This window comes from Hesperophylax consimilis, chromosome 7 (genome assembly GCF_061612785.1).
Source record: "Hesperophylax consimilis isolate HC1 chromosome 7, BYU_Hcon_1.0, whole genome shotgun sequence".
Lineage (NCBI taxonomy): Eukaryota > Metazoa > Arthropoda > Insecta > Trichoptera > Limnephilidae > Hesperophylax > Hesperophylax consimilis.
In genome coordinates, this window is record NC_142842.1 from 3029984 (window position 1) to 3049796 (window position 19813).

The window sequence follows — 19813 nt, forward strand, 5'->3', positions numbered from 1 at the left end:
AAGTCTGTTACGCAGGCGTTAAAAAAACAACTAATTTGATGGTGAAAACGTACAGAAGATGAACAAATTAGCGGACAAGCATAGCAGTAGCTAAGCCCCCGACTACAGATATAAGTTTTACACCTCCAGTTGCTACCCGGTTTCGCCACCCACCCACTTTTAACATATTCTTTCAAGACCCGTTTTAATTAATTTAACGATTTTAAAATGTGAGCAAATAGACACTAATAGTAGTTTTATTTTTTTAGAGTTGTGTGTACATTTGATGAGTTTCATAACTGATAATGGATATGAGGTTGCGGTTGCGAGCTGAATATAGTCGAGAATCCAGACACTAAAAGCTGTGAATTATGCAATAACGATTTCGATTAGCTTCTCTATAAAATGTTCAATTTGCGATATTGCCCCTATTTCCCCTAATAACCAAATTAGGTATAAGTTTCGCATTTGACCGCAAATGTCCAATTTGCCACGCATTACCCTATTTTCGCAAAGTGTCCAATTTACCCCTAAAAAGGCTCAATGGGCCTCTAGTTGTCCCAATTCCTCTAAATGGGAATTTCGCCCTCAATTTCTAATTTAGTCATAAAAGCCCGGAAGCAAATTGGACATTGGCGCGCCTATTTCCCTAACTAGGTAGGTACTTCCCTTTACAGAATATATTTTAGCCTGAAAAACCCGCGTAGTGGTCGACGTTTATTTATTTATTTACTGGCCAATTTGTATAGCGCCGCTTTTGTGAGATATCACCTCAGGGGCGCTTTACAGTTGATGCAGGTATTACAAAAATATAAATATTACAAAAATAAACTGAATTTAAGTTAAGTAAAATGAAGTACAGAAACAGGTGACTAATAATATACATATAATATAATAATATAATAGACTAGTAATATCTGTTGGAGGACTAACCGTGCCACTAGCACGAACCACAACAGCACAGCATCACTATATATTCAAGGGTGTAAAATTATTTAATAAATTACTCCTTGATATACGATCGGAAGAAAACTACGAAAAATATTTAAAAAAATTAAATTAATACTCTTGTACCACCTCATAACTTTACTTATTGTTTAGAAATATGTTTTTGCCTTTTCAATTCTTTGAATCATTTATTAACTAACCTATATTTTTATTACTTTTATTGTTATTTTTTGTTAAATTAAGGTCAGCCGGGGTAAATCCGTCTACGGGGCTATTGCGTATATCCATCCTGCTTCGTTTAATGTTTACAATAACTGTAATTATTGCCATCTAGCGGTTTTCTTGTGTATTATGTCATAACTCAGAAGTCTGCAGGCAACGCTTTTGGCGACAGGTTGGAAGTAATTCGCCATTTTAAAAAAGTGACTGAAAAACGAGTGACGTGTCGCATTTTGTGGTCTTCTATATTCTTGAATATCTCTGTGATCACTAGAGTGTGGAGTTTGAATTTACGGTGAGTTAAGAAAAAGTAATACTGTTTGAGAAACCATTGCGTATTTTGGAGATACGACAACTGAAAAAATACGATTTATTAGTAGTGACCCGGGGTAAATGCGACTATTTTTTTGAGGCAAATGCGTCTAGTAGGCGCAATTACCCCGTTTCCAGATATCGACAACCATAAATGGTATATTTTTTCAATTGTGCATTGAAGCATATTCTTTCATTATTTATTTATTTACTTACATAAGTAAGTAAAGTATAATACATCTGTAATATAAAAATTAATATTTGTTTGTTTGTTTGTTCGTACCCTATGCGCGGCCATACCGTTCATCCGATTGCGATGAAACTTTGGAAATATGATGTGCGCATACTCAGGATGGTTATAGGATAGTGAGCTCTGGCGTTATGAAATTATTTCCAACACTTTTCATACGATTGCGATTAAAATTTCATCCGATTGCTATTAAATTTTTTTGAATTGTTGTCTACTTGCCCTTCTATAAAAAATATACCTCTTTAAGCAAACAAACATTAGGTTGCCTGTTTAATATTGTCAAGTTCATTTGTTGAAACAAAAAAAAAACTATTAATTTGTTATTGTTTACAGGTTCAACTATCTTCTACGTATAACTTATACAAAATGGTGCGTAATTACAAGAGAAAAACAAATGATCCTCTTTATACAGAAGAGACATTGCAGAAAGCGATAGAAGATGTACGTAATGGTACTTTAAGTGGCTATCAAGCCTCCAAAAAGTACAATGTGCCACGGATGACAATAATGGATCGAGCAAATGGTAAGAGAGGGGTATTCAAAAATAAAAAAGGTCGACGTACTGTTCTGGCGCAGGAGGTGGAGAAGGAACTGGCGTCCAACCTACATGTGATGGAAAAATATGGTTTGGGCCTTTCAAAGAAAGAAACGATTTTATTAGTGTCAAATTATATGGAAGCCAATAAAGTGGAAACCCCCTTTAAAGATAATATTCCGGGGCATGATTGGTTTTCAGGCTTCTGTAGAAGACATCAACTCTCTATTAAAAAACCGCAAGCAGTCGAATACGCCAGAAAACTTGCTTGTGATCCATTTATCATACAACATTATTTTAACACTTTGGATCAAATTGTAAATGATCTCCACCTAACAGATAAGCCAAAACAAATATGGAATCTTGATGAAACCAGTTTCTCCAGTGACCCTAACCAGACCAAAATTGTTGGTAAAAAAGGGTACGCCAGTATTCGAACTACAGCTTCTTGTGGGAGAGAAAATACAACAGCTTTGTTTGCGTGCAATGCAAACGGTGACAAAATTCCACCACTTATTATATTTCGTGGAAAAAACATCTGGACCGAGTGGACTTCAGAAAAGGCATATATTGATACAGCCTATGCTGCAACGAAGAACGGCTGGATGGAGGCGAATGTATTTGAAAAATACTTTACTTCGACTTTTTTGAAACATATTGGCGCAGAAAGGTCAATTCTTTTGATTTACGATGGACATAAAACACATATTCAGTTGTCATTAGTAGAAACAGCCCGCAAAAATGGAATCACTATTTTGAAATTACCCGCTCATTCTAGTCATCTTTTGCAGCCTCTCGATTTGTCGGTATTTAAATCGTTGAAAGTTGATTGGGACAGACGTCTAACCCTATGGCAAAAATTAAACGTCGGCACTAAGCTTGGAAAAAGTGAATTTAGCAGAATATTAGGCGAAGTCTGAGGCCGGCGTATTTTGTTTAATTTAAACAAATGTAAAAATATTTTGTTGTCCTCTCCTAAACACAAGCAGCTGCTTTATTAGGAGAGTGATTGAAATATTGGTGTTGATATTGTTATAAAATTGTAACCTTGTTTATATGTTTCAATAAAAAAAAAATAAAAAAAAAAAAAAAAAAAGGTGACACCAAGATAGAAGATGGAGACTTTGCAGCAAGAATCCCAGGTGGTGAGGAAACTGGTCCAGCCGCTGCAGCGAAAGAGTCCACCGCGTCCAACAACAGTGCCAGCACGAGGTTCGTCTACCGTCCAGGTATGTGTCTGCTGCTAACAAAGCGCTGACACAATATCCTCTCACAGATACCAGACCTTGGTAGCACCGCTGTGACGTTCGACGAAGATAGAAAATGGAGACTCTGCAGCAAGAATCTTTGGTGGTGAAGAAACTGGACCAGCTGCTGCAGCGAGAGAGTCCACCGCATCCACCAACAGTGCCAGCACGAGGTTCGTTATCCGTCCAGGTGTGTGTCTGCTGCTAATAAAGCGCTGACACCTCAGATAGATAAGAGACCCTGGCAGCACTGCTGTGACGTTCGGCGAGTCCATCATTCATCTCCATGTAATCTTGTTCTCGGTGATTGTTGAAGTGGTGCATTCTGCCCGCAATAAAAAGCGACGGGATAATAAATTACCCTGGGCTTAGCAAAACACTTGCCTTCAGAGTTTCCGAGAATTCAGTTGAAAACATCTGGGGTGCATTTACCGATCGACATTCGTTTCTAATATCGAATATTTTTGAGGAAAATTTCAGAATATTCACTTTTAAAACACTGCACTCAAATCACATATTATAAAGTTCTAATAACTGGTTGTTAAGTTTATTTTTATTAAAGTTAAAATGTTATTTGATTGATTTTAAAAATAAGGGAAAGGATAATTTAAGGGATTTTGCCTCATTTCCCTTGAAAATACAAAAAAAAACACAAAGCGGTTGGAGTACGCGTTGGGACGCGTCCTGCTGCCACGAAGGGCGCTATACAACTTATTGATAATAATTTATAAGGAGGTTGCGGGTAATCCAAACATCATATAGAAATATTATACAACTGCCCGGAGCCAGTGGAGTAGTGATGAGTCATGACTCATTTTACAAAGAGCGAGAGTCACGGTACCAGCTCAATATTCTCATACGACTCAATTGAACCGGAGCCGTGAGCTCAGAGCATACGAACAATGGCCATACTTCGTTCTCCGGATATGGCTCCCCCGATACGACTCCCCCGATAAGGCTCCCCGATACGGTTCCCAGCTCCCCAGGTTAAGCGTATGAATAACTGTATGACTCCTGATACTGGTACACCGTCTCGTACCACGAGAAAAATAAGATGCTAGGTAGTTAGTAGGTGTAGGTACATTTGTCCAAGTCCAGATGTCGGACTGTCGAAAGCCAATCACGAATCTAAGTATGGAATAATAAGAGGCCACTTGCATAACGTTTTTTTAATTTTTTTTTTCGGTTTTAGCAAAAATTAGAAGACATTATGCGTTTTTTTTTTTAATCGTATTTTTGAAACCGTTAAATTTTTTTTGAAAACTTTGACTCGCAAAATCGGACCATTTTTTTATAAACCGGAAAGACGAGACACAATTTATGGGTGAGAAAAAATTTTTATTCCTATCATTTCAAAAAAAAGCCAGCCAGTACGGATTCGTGGGAATATCCCCAGATTGCGGGGAATTTCTGAGAATTTAAACCGATTTGGTATTTTGTGATTGGGGAAAATGTTGAGGATTCTACAGTATGAAAACTGACATAACTAATACCGATTACGTGGGCATTTCCTGGTTATCCACCATATTGAAAAATAATGAATAAACTATAATTTCGTGTCTTTTCGCAGCAAATTTTTTAACAAAAATGACTAGATAATAAAAAATAAATTTTAACTTACGGAAAATATTGTATAATTTTACGGGTAAAGGAACTTGTGGGAAATTTATCTTGTGGGTATTTTAGAAAACTGATTGGCAAAACTAGTTATATTTCAAATTTCTGTGATTATCTGCGGCTTATAATATAATGCCTTCAAATAATAAAGAAGGTTAGGAAATACTCAAATATCATTAAAAAAATAATCCAAATTAAACCCTAAAACTATAAACCTCCTTTGTGCATGTTTACTTAAACCAACCGTCTTAAATAGTTGTCTCCATTCATTAATTATGTTGAAATCAAGTGATATTTTTTTAAAAGATCTTTTGCATGCAGCGGAATTTAACAAAACCAATTTAATTTTTTATCATTTTTTTAACTCCAGTTACAAAACTGAAAATACTGTCAAAATCAAAAAAGTGAAAGACTGTCTTCGGAACAACGACTAAAATCTAAGACCTTCTGACGTCTGCAAAAACCAGGTTTCCTCTGAGACAGATGGAGTCTATAAACTCTGGTGCTCGGGATGTGACAAGGTGTATGTAGGCCAGACAGAAAATACCATCTCCAAAAGGATCGCAGAATACTTTCGATCGTACAAGCATTTAATTGAAATTTGTCTATGCTTTAGATTAGTTTCTGAAATATCAAAACACATCGAGTGTGCCTAATTACGGAGGCAATTGAAATCCACAAAAACCCCATTAACATTAATAGTGACGGCCGGACTAAGCTTAATAGTTCATGGTATCTGGCACTCGACGGTTACACTAAAACTAAACACCGAAAACCACATTGATTTCAGCAATTACAATGCAAATACAATGGTATCCCGTCTGTATACATAAGCACACACTTCACAACAATCTACACATCTGCTGATGATGATGGACACTGTTTTTTGCTGATACTTGATCGCTTGCTTCCTTTCAACAGAGGCAACTAAATTACTTGTGAACTCATATATAGTATCACGTCTTGACTATTGCAACGGCATTTATGCAAATCTTCCTAAATGCGAAACTGATAAACTACAATCAGTGTTCAACGCCGCAGCAAGGCTTATCACCGGGGTACCCAAGTTTTCGCACATTTCGGAACACCTCCGAAATCTTCACTGGCTGAAGTGTCCTGAAAGGATCCAGTACAAGCTATGCTGGATGGTGTTTAAAGCTATCAACGAAATGGCGCCACCGTATATTACTGAGCTATGCATTCCGGAAAATACTGGTCTAAGGCAGTCAACTCTTAGATCAGCGACATCATCTGCAATTGGAAGGTTGAAAGAGCCTAAGCGAAATCCGAACACTAAGTTTGGTGATCGTGCATTCGGAGTATCCGGCCCCAAGGCTTGGAATAAACTTCCTATGGAATTGAGATGTATAACCAGCCCAACAGAATTTAGATCCAAACTAAAAACTCACTTTTTCAGACACTCATTTCCATAAATCCGTCATTCTATCCAAATATTTCTTTTTTTTCATTTTTTTATACCGTAATTGTTACATTATCTAGCGATTCCGTTCATTCAATTTTGCTATTGACTTGCCTACCAGTGGACAATGGACAATATCAGCGGGAACATAACAAGTTAATCGGTTTAATTGTTGGCAGATGAATCATCTAAATGCGTTTAAGATTGGCGATTGATTGATTTTATTCATTAATTTAATTCATTTAACATATAATATATCCAGCTAACAATAAATCCACCCTAATATAATAGAACTTCCTTCTTCTTCTGGCGTTAGTAAGATTAAATTGTTAATTTTAATTTTAGTTGTAAGTTGCCAAATATGTAAATACTCGTGTATATGTCGTTAAGATAGTAGTTATAGGCCTTAGTCGTAAGTCACTAGATATAAGTCTTAGAGATAAGTCAGTAGTTCTAGTATTAAATATTTAAGAAATATATTTGTACAGCGCCCTTGAGGTGATTTCTCACGAAAACGGCGCTATATAAATTAGCCAAATATTATTATTATTATTATTGCTTCTAACGCTGTGACTGGTGACCAGCTCTGAAAAGCCAGGAACTTCGTATTTCCCATCTCCTTCCTCTCCCCATTACCTTCAGCCTTGCAACATATTACTAATTCATGGTATTGACAAGAAAATAGTCACCATACATGCCTAAAAAAAATTCCCAAATAAAAACAAAGAAATTAAATAATATGAAACGATTTCGAAAAAAGGGTTACTGGGCGCCTGTTCTAAACCACCGAGTTATCGAATTGCCATGTAGAATCAACCAAAATGTATCGAATAAATAACTAGAAAAAATATTTGGATTGAAAGCAAGGAAATGAAAATGTTGATTCAACTAAAGAAATGCTACAATCGATACAAAAAATGCAATAATTTCACACAAACAACATTACCTATTCCAAACTCGTATTTTATAGTATCCTTGTACTAGACATTGCGCCTACAAATGGTGATTAATCGAGACTAGTAAGGCATATGCAAATTGTAATATGCATTTGGAACGAAGCTCAATTATTTGTATTCAGGTCAAGTATCATCAATTCACGGGCAAGTGAAATTTAAATGCTTTACCTGAACAGTCATTTACGTAGCATTGGAAATGAGAGCGAAAACACCTACATATGTAGCTGAAAAACTTTCAGAAAAATATACAATTTTGATTTTGAGTTTCGTTGTTGACTAATTTTAACAATATTAAAAAGTGGTGTAACAACAAACTCTTAGGACCCCGGCTAGCCTGGAAATTAAGCTCCGCTATCGTAACAAATGTGACCAAAAGTATTGTATCACAAGTAGTACACCATCTGCAAATTGTATTATCGAAAAAAAACACAGCAATATAGCACACTAAACTAAGTATAAATTAATTAACATAAGAATAATTTCAAATTATCAATAAAGTTATGAAGGAAGAACTAGTTCCATAAAATTGAGGTTTGTCAATGCCCTTGAGGAATAAACCTTCGAACAGTTCCCTAGGATTCATTGTCAGTTGCCGCTGGCAATTTGTCACTTGCATTGTAAATAAAATAAATGTAAACTCTGACAGCCTTACTAACAAACGTTTTTCAAATTTTACTTAATTGATAAACAACTGTTTACCATACATAAATGGTTGTTGATCAGTTGTGTAAAACTGAAAAATTTGTTAGTAAGGCTCTAAGGCAGGAGTAGGCGGATAGGACAGACCGCCACACAACTCTTTCTCAATAAAGTAAACACAAAACAGGATAATTTGACTTGCAAAGCAAAAAGGATATCATGGTATATATCTCGAAAAATTTATGAAAAGTAAATTTACTAAATGAAAAAATATATATGTTTCACATCGAAGCCCGTTCAAGCCCATTGAAGAAGAAAAAATACCTAAATAAATCAATGGAATCAAAACAAATTTTGTCAACAATAAATAACGATGAATGAAAAAATAAATAAAAATAGACTCACCGGAAAGCGCGTCTCTTGGTGATGATCCTGCGCACCTCCTGCCCCCCGCTGCTCTCCCCATCACTCTCCGACCCTTCGCCCTCGGCCCGCTCCTCCCGTCCGTTCCTCAACCGGTTGGCCAGCGCCGAGTTAAACACGTGCACACTCTGAGACTTGCTGACGGGAGGAATCAACTTCCTCGCCCACGGCTTCACACACTCCTGCTCATTCATCTTCACCACTTCAGCAGATCCAACGGGAATCTTTGCAGCTTTATTGACGTTAATATGGTCAGTGTTAAACTCTGTCTTGTTGTTGTTATCGAGACTCCTTCCAAGCGCAAAGCATCCATTCTTCAAATTCTTCATTCTGATCGCAGCTGGGTCTAGAGGATTCAATTTTGTCTTTTCCGGTGAAATTTTCTTTTGTGTGACAATAGGGACTCTTGTCTTTGGAGAAGTGTCTTTGTCTGACTTGGACATGCATCTCTGCATGATCTCTCTGGCCTTCATTTCGTCCATGCACGGAAGTTTGATCCTTCCGTCGGACTTGTTGCTGTTCTCTTTAGCGGCCCGAGCGATATCAGACTCGGTGCGAGAATTTTTGAGGAGTTGCGACGGTTTGACGTTGTGCGGTTCCGGCGACTTTGACTTGGATTTGGATTTTTGGCGGACGACTTCTGGTTCGTCCACTTCCGATTCTTCGGAAGATTCTGATGATGAGCAACTTTCGTCAGAGGAGTGGATGCTTCCCGATGCACTTTCTTCGTCTGATGAGCTGTCTATTCCTTCATCTTTCAGACCCTGAGAAAAATTATGCAAACGTTTTATTTAAAATGCATTTCAATATTTTTTGCTTTGTAATGTTATCTAACCATTAATTACTTGTTTATTGTAAGAAACAAAGGTTTTCAGATAGAAAATGTTTAATCAATAACCAAAATACATAATAAACAGTAATTGAAGTGGAACCTAAGATTCAAACCTCCCACTCTGTTTTAGTTTGGGAATTCCCCGACAGATGGCCATTCATCTCAATAATTCGAATAACATCCTCATAAAGTGTAAATAAAAATCAACAGCAATACTATTATTGATACAGTAAAAATATATATTCAATATGAATTTGAACATTTTCATATCCATTTAATTCTCGAAGAGTGTAAAAGCTAAAAATAATTATAAAAATTTGTAAACTGCGGACTTTAAAAATATCAAAAAATCAAACGTGCCAATAAATAACAAGCATCAATGAATATTCCGAAAATAAGTTCACACTGAATTGCAATTCCAATACACAATTATTTCAGACAACTTTCCCATCATCAAAAAAGAAGACACAAACCACCGATCTACAGCAAAAATTAATTTATTTATAAATAGTTGATAATATTCTACCTCGGAGCTTTCTCCCTTAGTAAGTGAAGGTTTCTCCTCCTTCTTATCCACATCGCTCTTTGCCTTTGGAAGAACCGGTATCAGGTTGGTCTTCTTGAGCAGTTCTCCGGCCGAGGGTTTTTGCTCCGGCTGTTTTGGCTCCGCCGCCACGGCTGAAGGAAGAAGAGGAATAGCTCCAGACCTGGATTTGAGGATACCCTTGACTTCCGAGGTGAGCATTCTGTTGGCTTGTTCAGCCAACTTGTTCTGAGCCATACGGAAGTTCATTCCTACAAAAAATGAGTGAGTCAGAGACATTTTAAAATGTGGAGAAACTGAATGGAACAAATTAGTTAGTTAGGTACTTAATTCTTTTTGAATAAATTTTAAAAATTCTTTAAATGATAATAATTTTATGCCATTATTTCATGTAAATCTGTGTAAAGTCATAAGATAATAATTGCTTGTTAAAGGACGCAATTATTAATCATTAAAGAAGAAAATAAATTTAAACAAAATATGAAAATGAAAAAGACACAGAAAATAAATCTTTTTAATTTTTGTGTCATTTTTTGTTTCTTGTTTCGTTTAGATTAATTAGTAATATCTTCTTTCTCAATGATTTAAATATTACATTATGTAATCCTTCAAAAGATATTCCAATAAATTGAATATGTGATTAATTCCTATATTACATATACATATCTTTATGACAAAATACACATGTTTGGCCAAAATTTGTCATATGTATCAAGTTCATTAAGTATGGAAAATTATTTTAATTTGCCTCCATTAAAAAATCATTACGTAACCAAAGCGACATATCAAATGGTTTAACCTTTTCAATGCAATCTATTCCATTAGGTGGCATGTTTTGACACAATGTATGTTTTTTTTGTAAAATTTCATATATTACATATGGACATCCGCATTAGTGATGGGTCATGACTCATTTTATTAAGAGCGGGAGCCACGGTACCAGCTCAATATTTTCGTACGGCTCAAAGAGTCCACTAAATTGAATGAGGGGCCACGAGCTCAGAGCGTATTTAAATTTATGAAAATACTGTGCTTGCTTGATACAACTCGCTCGATACAGCTCCCCCGGTACAACTTCCCCGCTACGGACCCCCTGATATGGCTCCCAGCTAATGAATGATCGTACGACTTTTGGTACCGGTGCGTCGACTCGTACCATGAGAAAAATAAGAAGTTAGGTACTTAGTAGATGTAGGCAAGTAAGTCAGAGTCCAGATGTCGGACTGTCAGATGCCGTTCATTCCCTGATTATGTAAGAACAATTAATACTTGTTAAAGAGTAACCGTTCAATTGAGCCGTGGTACGGTTTGCTCGGAGACGTACGATTACGCCTCATCAAAAAGACCTAGCCCAATTGTGCAGCTGGCTCATGAATGACTCATCGCTAATCAGCATATGAGGTTTGCCGCCAAATCACATTGCGACAGCCACTTAGATAAGGTTAATAATATGTTACCAAAGTGATAATACGCAACGATACATACCTAAAATGATGTTTAACAAATGATGATTAATAATATGTATCCTTAATAACCCATTGAGTACCTGCGAATTATTTTAGAAATAATTCGATAGTTTGGCAATTCTGTCTTCATATATTAAAAATAATATAAGTAACGTAATCCAAAGAAATTTTGTATTATAATTTGACAAAACAAATTATAAATGTGACTTACAGCCATCAGAGGATTAATTTGCCTGATAGTTCACAAAATGAAAAATAAACATTAATACTGCAACACTAGTCAGACGAGACAGGTTTAGTACAGAATGACTTCTTCCATCGCAGGAAGACGGCTGGTACACAATGGGTTAAACTGAATGATTAATTCATCACTAGAGAAACAATTTCTTTATTGACTCCTGCCAATATTACGGATTAGATATTTGGCACAGTTTTGATGCACTTAGGCGTAGAATCAAATTAGTTGCTCCAGTAAAGCTCCTGGCAGCCAGTCAAAGGCATGCACAAACAAGCATTATGAATTTTGTTGCACTTGCGTATGCGCCAATGTAAATAAACAAACCAAAATAGACCACCACATGCAGCAAAGAACATATTCAGTATTACACCATGCAATATTAAAAGGACCATCATCCAAAAATATGATGTTTTTTTCATATTTGCTCTGTTCATATGAAAGAGTTCCACTGTTCTGAGCCAATGGCACTACAGCAGCTTCAATTTATGAATGTTGTGTGGTAGAAGGAAACAATAAGGGAAGAGAAAGAGTGGAAGGGAAAATTGGAAAAGTAAGTAGCTAAAGATATTTCACTTAATTATATGATATTGAGTTTTGATTTCGAGACAAAAGCTAAAGCTCTAGTTGATATGCTTAAATTACAAGCATAAAGTCAACCAAAATGGATGGATCCATTTATTCATTTGGATCAATTTAAGATATTTTTAAACTTTGATTGGAAGAAAAAAAGAGGAAATAATAAGATATGGAAAGACTGTTCTTTCAAAGCATAAAATGTATTATTACAAAAAAGCGTGCACATTCAAAACAAGCAAAAACAAACACATCAATATACAGAATACATCATAACAATTACAAAAATTGGAAAGGAATACATAAAATTGACCCTTGCTGGATTAAAATTGACACAAAAGCCAAACAGCCAGGGAAAGAATTAAAAACTCAAATATCATCAATCTCTTTTCCTCAAACTTATAGTCCTGATGTCTAATTAATATAAAACTATGGTAAATTGTAATCCCAAGAAATTGACATAAAAATGCTATGGTGAATTGTAATCCCTAACAAATCAACATAAAAATGCTAATATCTAATGCTACGTATACATTTGTGAAATGGTGCGAAACGCCGCTTACAGTTGCTTCGTTCCTTTCCCAAAATTTATGGTCGGCACAAATGTATACGCGGCTTAACAAATCAACATAAAAATCTGACTTCACCATCCATAGTGTAAGGCTTGTGCATTTATCGACGAGAGAGGAGCGTTAGGATGTTTATAAACAATCAATTAAACTAATCATGATGCCGATTCACTGCAGGAGTAGGCAGGTAGGGTTGAAAGACGCAAAGCTCATTCATAAGGTCTCATACATATTCTTCTGTTATTATCACTCTTGATAATATCCTGATTCAAGCATTTGATTGTGCGATACCTTTCTGGGATTTTGTTGGCTAAATCTCGACTAAATCAAACATGGATCTAAAGTTGTTGTAAGTTGTAACAAATGAATATAAATACATAGAAAACAAAATATTATTATACATCAGATTAAAAATGTTCAGATAGAAGATAGTCTAATAATTATTAAATGTTATTATGACAGATAGAAGAGTCCAATGGTTATGTAGCTACAATAATTATAAATCAATTTGACAAAGCCAATTACAAAAGTTAGGAGATGGGGATAAAATTAGAAATTGGTTAAAAAGTTAAAAAATATCTTTCTTGCAGGAATATAAAAGATTAGCTATAGTTGTGATGCAATGAATCAATAAACATAACATAGTTATTGTTCTATTATTGCCACAGATGTAATCATCAAAGTGAAAATCATTGCATCACTACTTATTAGTTGCATCAAAAACAAAAAACAAACAGTTAGAATAAAATAATTGCATTTGTAAAAAGATTGTCAACTGCAACAATCAGAATTGGCTGTTATTAAAAAAACATAAACACAAAAACCGTTACCCATCCAAACCTGTGAACGTAAAAACACCTATTAGACCAAAAACACAACCGAGTTAGGTCGACAATTTCAAACATCTAACCTATTTCCTTCTTGTTTGCATCTTCCACTGGCAACTTCGTCTTAGCATCACTCACAGCCTCTCCTTCATCTTGTTTCTTCTCCGGGTGGACCAATTCCTTGCCCGGGAGAGCCAGTTTCATGATCTTGCATCTTGGTGAAAGGACTTCCGCTTGACTGCTGTTGAGATCCAGGTTCCTTTGCTTTGCGTCGTCTACCTGACTTGCCAAAACCGGCATAGTCTGGAACCTGGCACTCCTCGGTTTCTTATTATTACCCATCGGTGGTCTGGTCGGAAGTTTTGCACCGAATAATTTCATCTTCTCGGCCAGTGTCAGCTTAGCCGGATCGTTTTCATCTAATTTTGCTGCGGTTTTGTGATTCATATTCATATTAACATTAATAAGTAGCGATTGAAGCATTTTGTGCATTATTTTTGTGTATGTACAAAGCAAGCCGATTGTAGATTGAATTCCGTCATCAGTCGACATGAAAACATGCAAAGATAAAATAATAAAAATTATAAGAACTGATTGAAAACATATTAAAAAAATTGATTGAATAATAATTACAAAGCAAATCAATTAGTTAAACGATTAAATTTAAAAAAAACTATGAAAATAACCTTCAAGAACAAGAACATTATACAAGAACATTTAAGTAAATAATTTTCTAAATTCACATTACAAAACAAACAATCTCTAATAATTATTATGTGTAACAAAAAATTAACCGATTTGTAAAAACTACTAGAAAAGTGACATTTAAAAACAAAAGAACAAAACGAACTGTTGTCAAAACAATTTTTCAAAAATTGAAAGTATCTAAACATCAAATTCAATAACAGAAAACCCAACTTACAAAATATAGTGATTCCATGCTTACTTATACTTGTGCAATAATAATAATAATATATTTTTGTAATAGTGCTTACAATTTTTTTTTTTAAAAAGCTGTAAAAATAAAGTTGCTTTACCGTCTTCATCTTGTTCCAAGGAAAGATTGAAGCTGCTCCGTGATTGGTTGAGAGGAATAGGAGCCACATCATTGGACGCATCCGTCACCTCCCCAAACGTGATTGGCTGAGTTTTGAACCTGTCCAATAAGGAGGCGCCATCTTTAGCCTTGGATCGGGAATGCCTCATCACCGGCTTTACTGCGGCTGAAAATGAAATAATTTATTTTTTTAAATCATAAATATATATTATATTATGTTTCATTCTCTACGCACTGCTGGATAGTGACATCCAGCAGTAAATAACACAATGTTATATGGATATAAGTTCGGGGTCTTAGGATCACAGGGATCTGGTGTTTTGAGTTAAGCTAGGTTTCGGTAATGGCATATTAGTATTAGTGACACAAAGCTCTATCTCGTACATACAGCCCCTTAAGAGATAAAGTTGGGCATATCAGATGGATATACAGTTGGGCATACGAGCCTTCCAATCATTATTTGTGTTTATCTCAAGACAATGTTTTTGTAGATAGGCCCCTGTGATCCTAAACCCTCGAGTTAGGATATCGATAGAATTCAATAAATGAAAAATTCATATCCTCAAACCCTCAGGCTTATTTAGCTATAGAATATAAAGTCTATTTGTTCGCTTTTGGGAACAGTTCATATAGTTTCAAAGAGAATGTTATGTCTCCCTTACTGTCGTGGTGAGAAATATGCTCTAAATGGTGTTAGAAAGAAAAAACACCACGCTTTATATTCGATTCTAGAAGTTAACCACAGAATAATTTAAATGTACACCTCTACAAAACCAAAAGGTTTCGACCGAAATTTGAGAAAAAATTATGAAACTTTGTGAAGTTTGTATTAACACTTAGAAGCCGAAGACCTGCAATTGCAGTGTTGAAGAATTATGCCCACGCACATCACGAAAAGCACAGGAATTGCAATGTCGACGTTATACATTGATTTTACCTTTGCAAATTACGTCTACTGGGTTTGTTCAAATCAAAATGTCACTTTATCAAGAATGTTATGGTCTAAAGTTGGCCTTAACAAAAATGTATTTTTATGTATTGAATTATTCTTGCCGGCTCCTACGGTTTAATTATCTTTATACAAAACAACAAAAAAGTAACAATAATGTTTATAATAAATTTGTCAAATAAAATGTGTGTATGTGTTTTTTTTCATTATCAGTAATTTTAGTTCAGTGTTTAGATGAAAAACCGTAACGTGAGACGTTTTTAAAACTAATATTTATTTCGATTTTATTGAAGAGCGAAAATAATACACGCAAATTCTCCGACCTTCGGACAGCATCTATAATAAATATATAGTCAATACGCCAGAGGCCTGAGAGGTAAAATATAAAATAATGATGTCAAAACCCTTATTTTAGAGCAAACACTAATTTGTAATATACTATTTTATTTTAGAAATACTTGTGACTGGTACAAGTGATGTTGCATTGAGTTATTCCAGGCTGCAGCCCACGGGGTGAAGATTGCCATGATGATAGCAAATCTCCATAAAGAGAGCGCACTAAAAGAAGAAGAAAAATAATAGGATTCTTCTTAAAATATTCTCTTCCTTTCCTAAATTCTTTCATAAAGAACATTTGTATTATTATAATATATACCAGGATTGAACTAAATAACTAACTAACCATCACGCTGTTTCTCCGCAGGGGTAGGCAGAGAGGACGGACCACCAAACAACTCGGTCTTGGCACACACTTCTTGCCTCATTCACATTCATACATACTCTTCTATTGTTCTGACTCTTGACATGGCCCGACTCAAGTATCGTGCCATGTCTTCCTCGGGCGTCCCCGACTTCTGCTACCATTTACATTTGCATCGTATATTCTCCTTACACTCCTTTCTTCACTCATTCGCTCTACATGCCCAAACCATCTAAGCGTCCCTTTCTTGATCTTACTCATTATGCTTACATCAGCCTTGCACTCTTTGCGGATATCGTCCCTTAGCTAACAACACCGCATAAGTCATTTTTACCAACTTTACAGGAGACGAAAAAAACTGTTTATTTTAAAAAATCGGTGGATTTTTTCTGTTATTACTTAATAAATACCCTAGTTAGAGGTTAAGAAATAATTATTTATACTTACTTTGACAATTTACTTTATTTTAACTTTTATTTTATGACTTGAGCTGTGTTGACTGATATTTTATTAGATTTAGGCGGTGTTGCTTGCGGAAATGTTAGGGAATAAGGTATTAAAGATGATTTACAAAGAAAAGTTTTTATCAAGAAATATTTCAAAAATAATTAACAATCGTTATAAATAGGTATTTATAACCTAAATCTTAAGAATAACATTGTTGAGATAAATTGCTTTAAGTTATTTGGTGACAGACGAACCTTTAGAGCGTACCTAAGTGCAATTATTATTATTATTTTTTTTATTTTACCAAGAAAATATTTAAAACATAGTCTTTAATAAACTCCAACTAAACAAGATAAAATAGTAATAAAATGATAAAATTAAAAAAATATACTCTAAATCTCCAGTCTAATAGTTAGTTGCAGTCTTTAGCGATTGCTGTGTGGAAGGTCATCATAAAAAGAGTGGCAACTAGATGGTAATACACTTTTTAGGTCTTGCAAATCTTTATACTTCCGATTTGTAATTGGTATTCTAGCTGCATACAATTTCTGCAGGTGATTTATTTGTTTAATGCTGTTAATTGGCGTGGGACGATGTGGTAACGGCTGAAGCTCGTCATCAAAACCAATTTTATACCAAATTGTGCCATTTGGTCTGTATTCTAGCATACGTACATCTGTGACGGCTGGGTCACCTGCTTTTTACCAGGTCGTATAGATTTATAAATTAATTCTTTCGAAAAGTCGGTAAAAAAGGTATAGTCCAAATAACGAGCTTAGTAAGTCATAGGATCACTCCTAGCGGTTTTAGTAATAGCCATGTATTGTTGTGGAAGGTAAATTTCTTTACCTTTTAATTTACACTCTATTGCACTGTGTACGGAATCACATTCCATGTGGGTATGGCCTTTTACCAGGTACTTTTGAGTAATTACAATATTTTTTTCAATCGCTAAACGTAATAAAGCATTGCTTAAGGTAACATAGCGATTTTGAGCACAACAGCCATCGGAATATAAAATCACAGGCAATAATTTCTGGCTCAAAACTTTCTCTAGATAGTCTACTAAGCAAGAAGCAAAAACAAAGGCTTCAAGTGTGCTATTTGACTCATCGAACCAATAACACATTACTTGCTAAATTGTATAATGTAAAATTATGGATACATAATTTAGTTTTATAATAAATTGCATTAGCTTGAAGATACGGAGCCAATTTTACCGATTCAACATCCTGTGTGAATACATGACAAGCTCCAGACTGTGCAATATCTTTGTCAGTATCTTTCTCTCTCCTGGCTCGATCTTTCTTCAAAACATGTTGTGCGTATTCTTCATCCGTAATGTTTCCAGTTTTATGACTGCAACAATCGTTACATTGATCTTTCTTCGGGTAGAATAGGCTCAGATTGAGTTTCAAAAATAATTTGTCAAATAATTTACGACCAAGGCATTCTCTACCCTCTAACTCACAATTCTCTTGATATGTGTGGTAGAGCTGTGTCATGTTCGAGAAAATTGGTTCTAAGTATTCTCGTGATGTTTTAGCACGACAGTAATGCGACGGCATCTTTGGAAGACCTGCTAAAAACTTTTCAACATATTTGTGGTCTTCAATTTTCTCTGGATTTCTGCGGTTACTTGTTGAAGTAGACAAATCTGGAGGCATGGCACAGTCTGTTTTTGTCAGCCAATATCTTATAAACGAATCTTTAATGCCAAGAGTGGCCAAGGACATTTTTTTACAGACTTGGTGACGTACATTATCAATCGTGAAAACGTAAGTTCGACTATCAGTTCTTTTGGATGATTTCTGGATTTTTTGTAATTTTCTTTGGTACTTTATTAACATGAGAAGTTATAAATGATCTTTGCTGCTCCCAGTTCATGTTCTTCCAGAAAATTTCAAATAAATATTGCCGCTTTTGTTCGTTATGTTGTCACATGATCTGAGTTTAGATTTCTTGCAAAACACCATCATCACCTGAACTCCATGAATCAATTTCTTTTCCATCCATAGTGTATTTCAATTATTGAGCTTCCTCAAAGAAATAAAATACATTTTGAAACACCGCCCAAGTTTAAAAAGCTGGTTAGTAAACACCGCTTAAGTAAATGAAGATATTCAATAATGATTTCTTTCTATATGAATATTATGTGATAATGAATAAACATTACTGTATTATATAGCTTACCTCTTAATCTTCTATTAAAACATCTTGCAAAGACCTTTCAGCGATAAAACTCACATAAAAATATAATAATCACGGAGCGCGAAGTACTTTTACGAGAAATGTATGACAGACTAACGACTTGTGCGGTGTTGAGAGGCTAACCGACTTGCGCGCTGTTACTACTTTTTGAATTAAGGCTTCTAATTGACTGAAATCTATATCATGTGACCAATGGTTAGACGCGCAATGAGCAGCTCTATCTATCGGCATTAAAATGTGAAAACCGCCAATTTTCGACTTGAGCGGTGTTGTAAGCTAAGGGACGATATCCACATTCCTCACACGATCATACATAGTTTTACCACACATACGCCTCAGGGATCTCATTGCAACAGCATTCAATCTACTTTCATCCTTTCTTTGCCAGTTCCAAGCCTCACTTCTATATATCAGGGTAGGTACCAGCACTCCATTGTGGACTGCTAACTTCGCTTCTTTGGACAATTTTTTGTTAGCGCCAACTGCGTTCAGTCCTCCATTAATGGAGTTACCTGCATTTACTCTTCTTTCAATATCTCTGTCAGCCTTCCCATCTCTCGTAAACATGCTTCTTAAATACACAAATTCATCCACCTGCTCCAAGTATTCCTCATTCACAGTAATATTGCACACTGTTTTCATACTCTCTCTTTCAAACATCATTACTTTAGACTCACTTACATTCATCATTAACTCATTCTTCATGCATACTTCGTTCATCCTAAACACGAGAGACTGCAGATCATCCATACTATTAGCAATCAGCACCGCATCATCAGCATACAACAGGCAACATACTTTCAGATTACTCAAATTCGCGCCAAATCCCACCTCTTTCAATTCTTGCATACAATT

General features: G+C 35.4%; 1 protein-coding gene across 1 annotated transcript in view; it reads right to left on the bottom strand.

Moving 5' to 3' along the window:
- LOC149422160 (uncharacterized) overlaps positions 1–19813 on the bottom strand; it is a 454957-nt gene that overhangs the window by 132935 nt on the left and 302209 nt on the right. Inside the window, exons 8-11 of the mRNA XM_089633120.1 lie at positions 14632–14817; positions 13678–14022; positions 9904–10172; positions 8528–9309 (exon numbers count right to left, since the gene is read on the bottom strand). Of these exons, the coding sequence (XP_089489246.1) occupies positions 8528–9309; positions 9904–10172; positions 13678–14022; positions 14632–14817 (1582 nt within the window). The remainder of the gene's footprint in view (positions 1–8527; positions 9310–9903; positions 10173–13677; positions 14023–14631; positions 14818–19813) is intronic.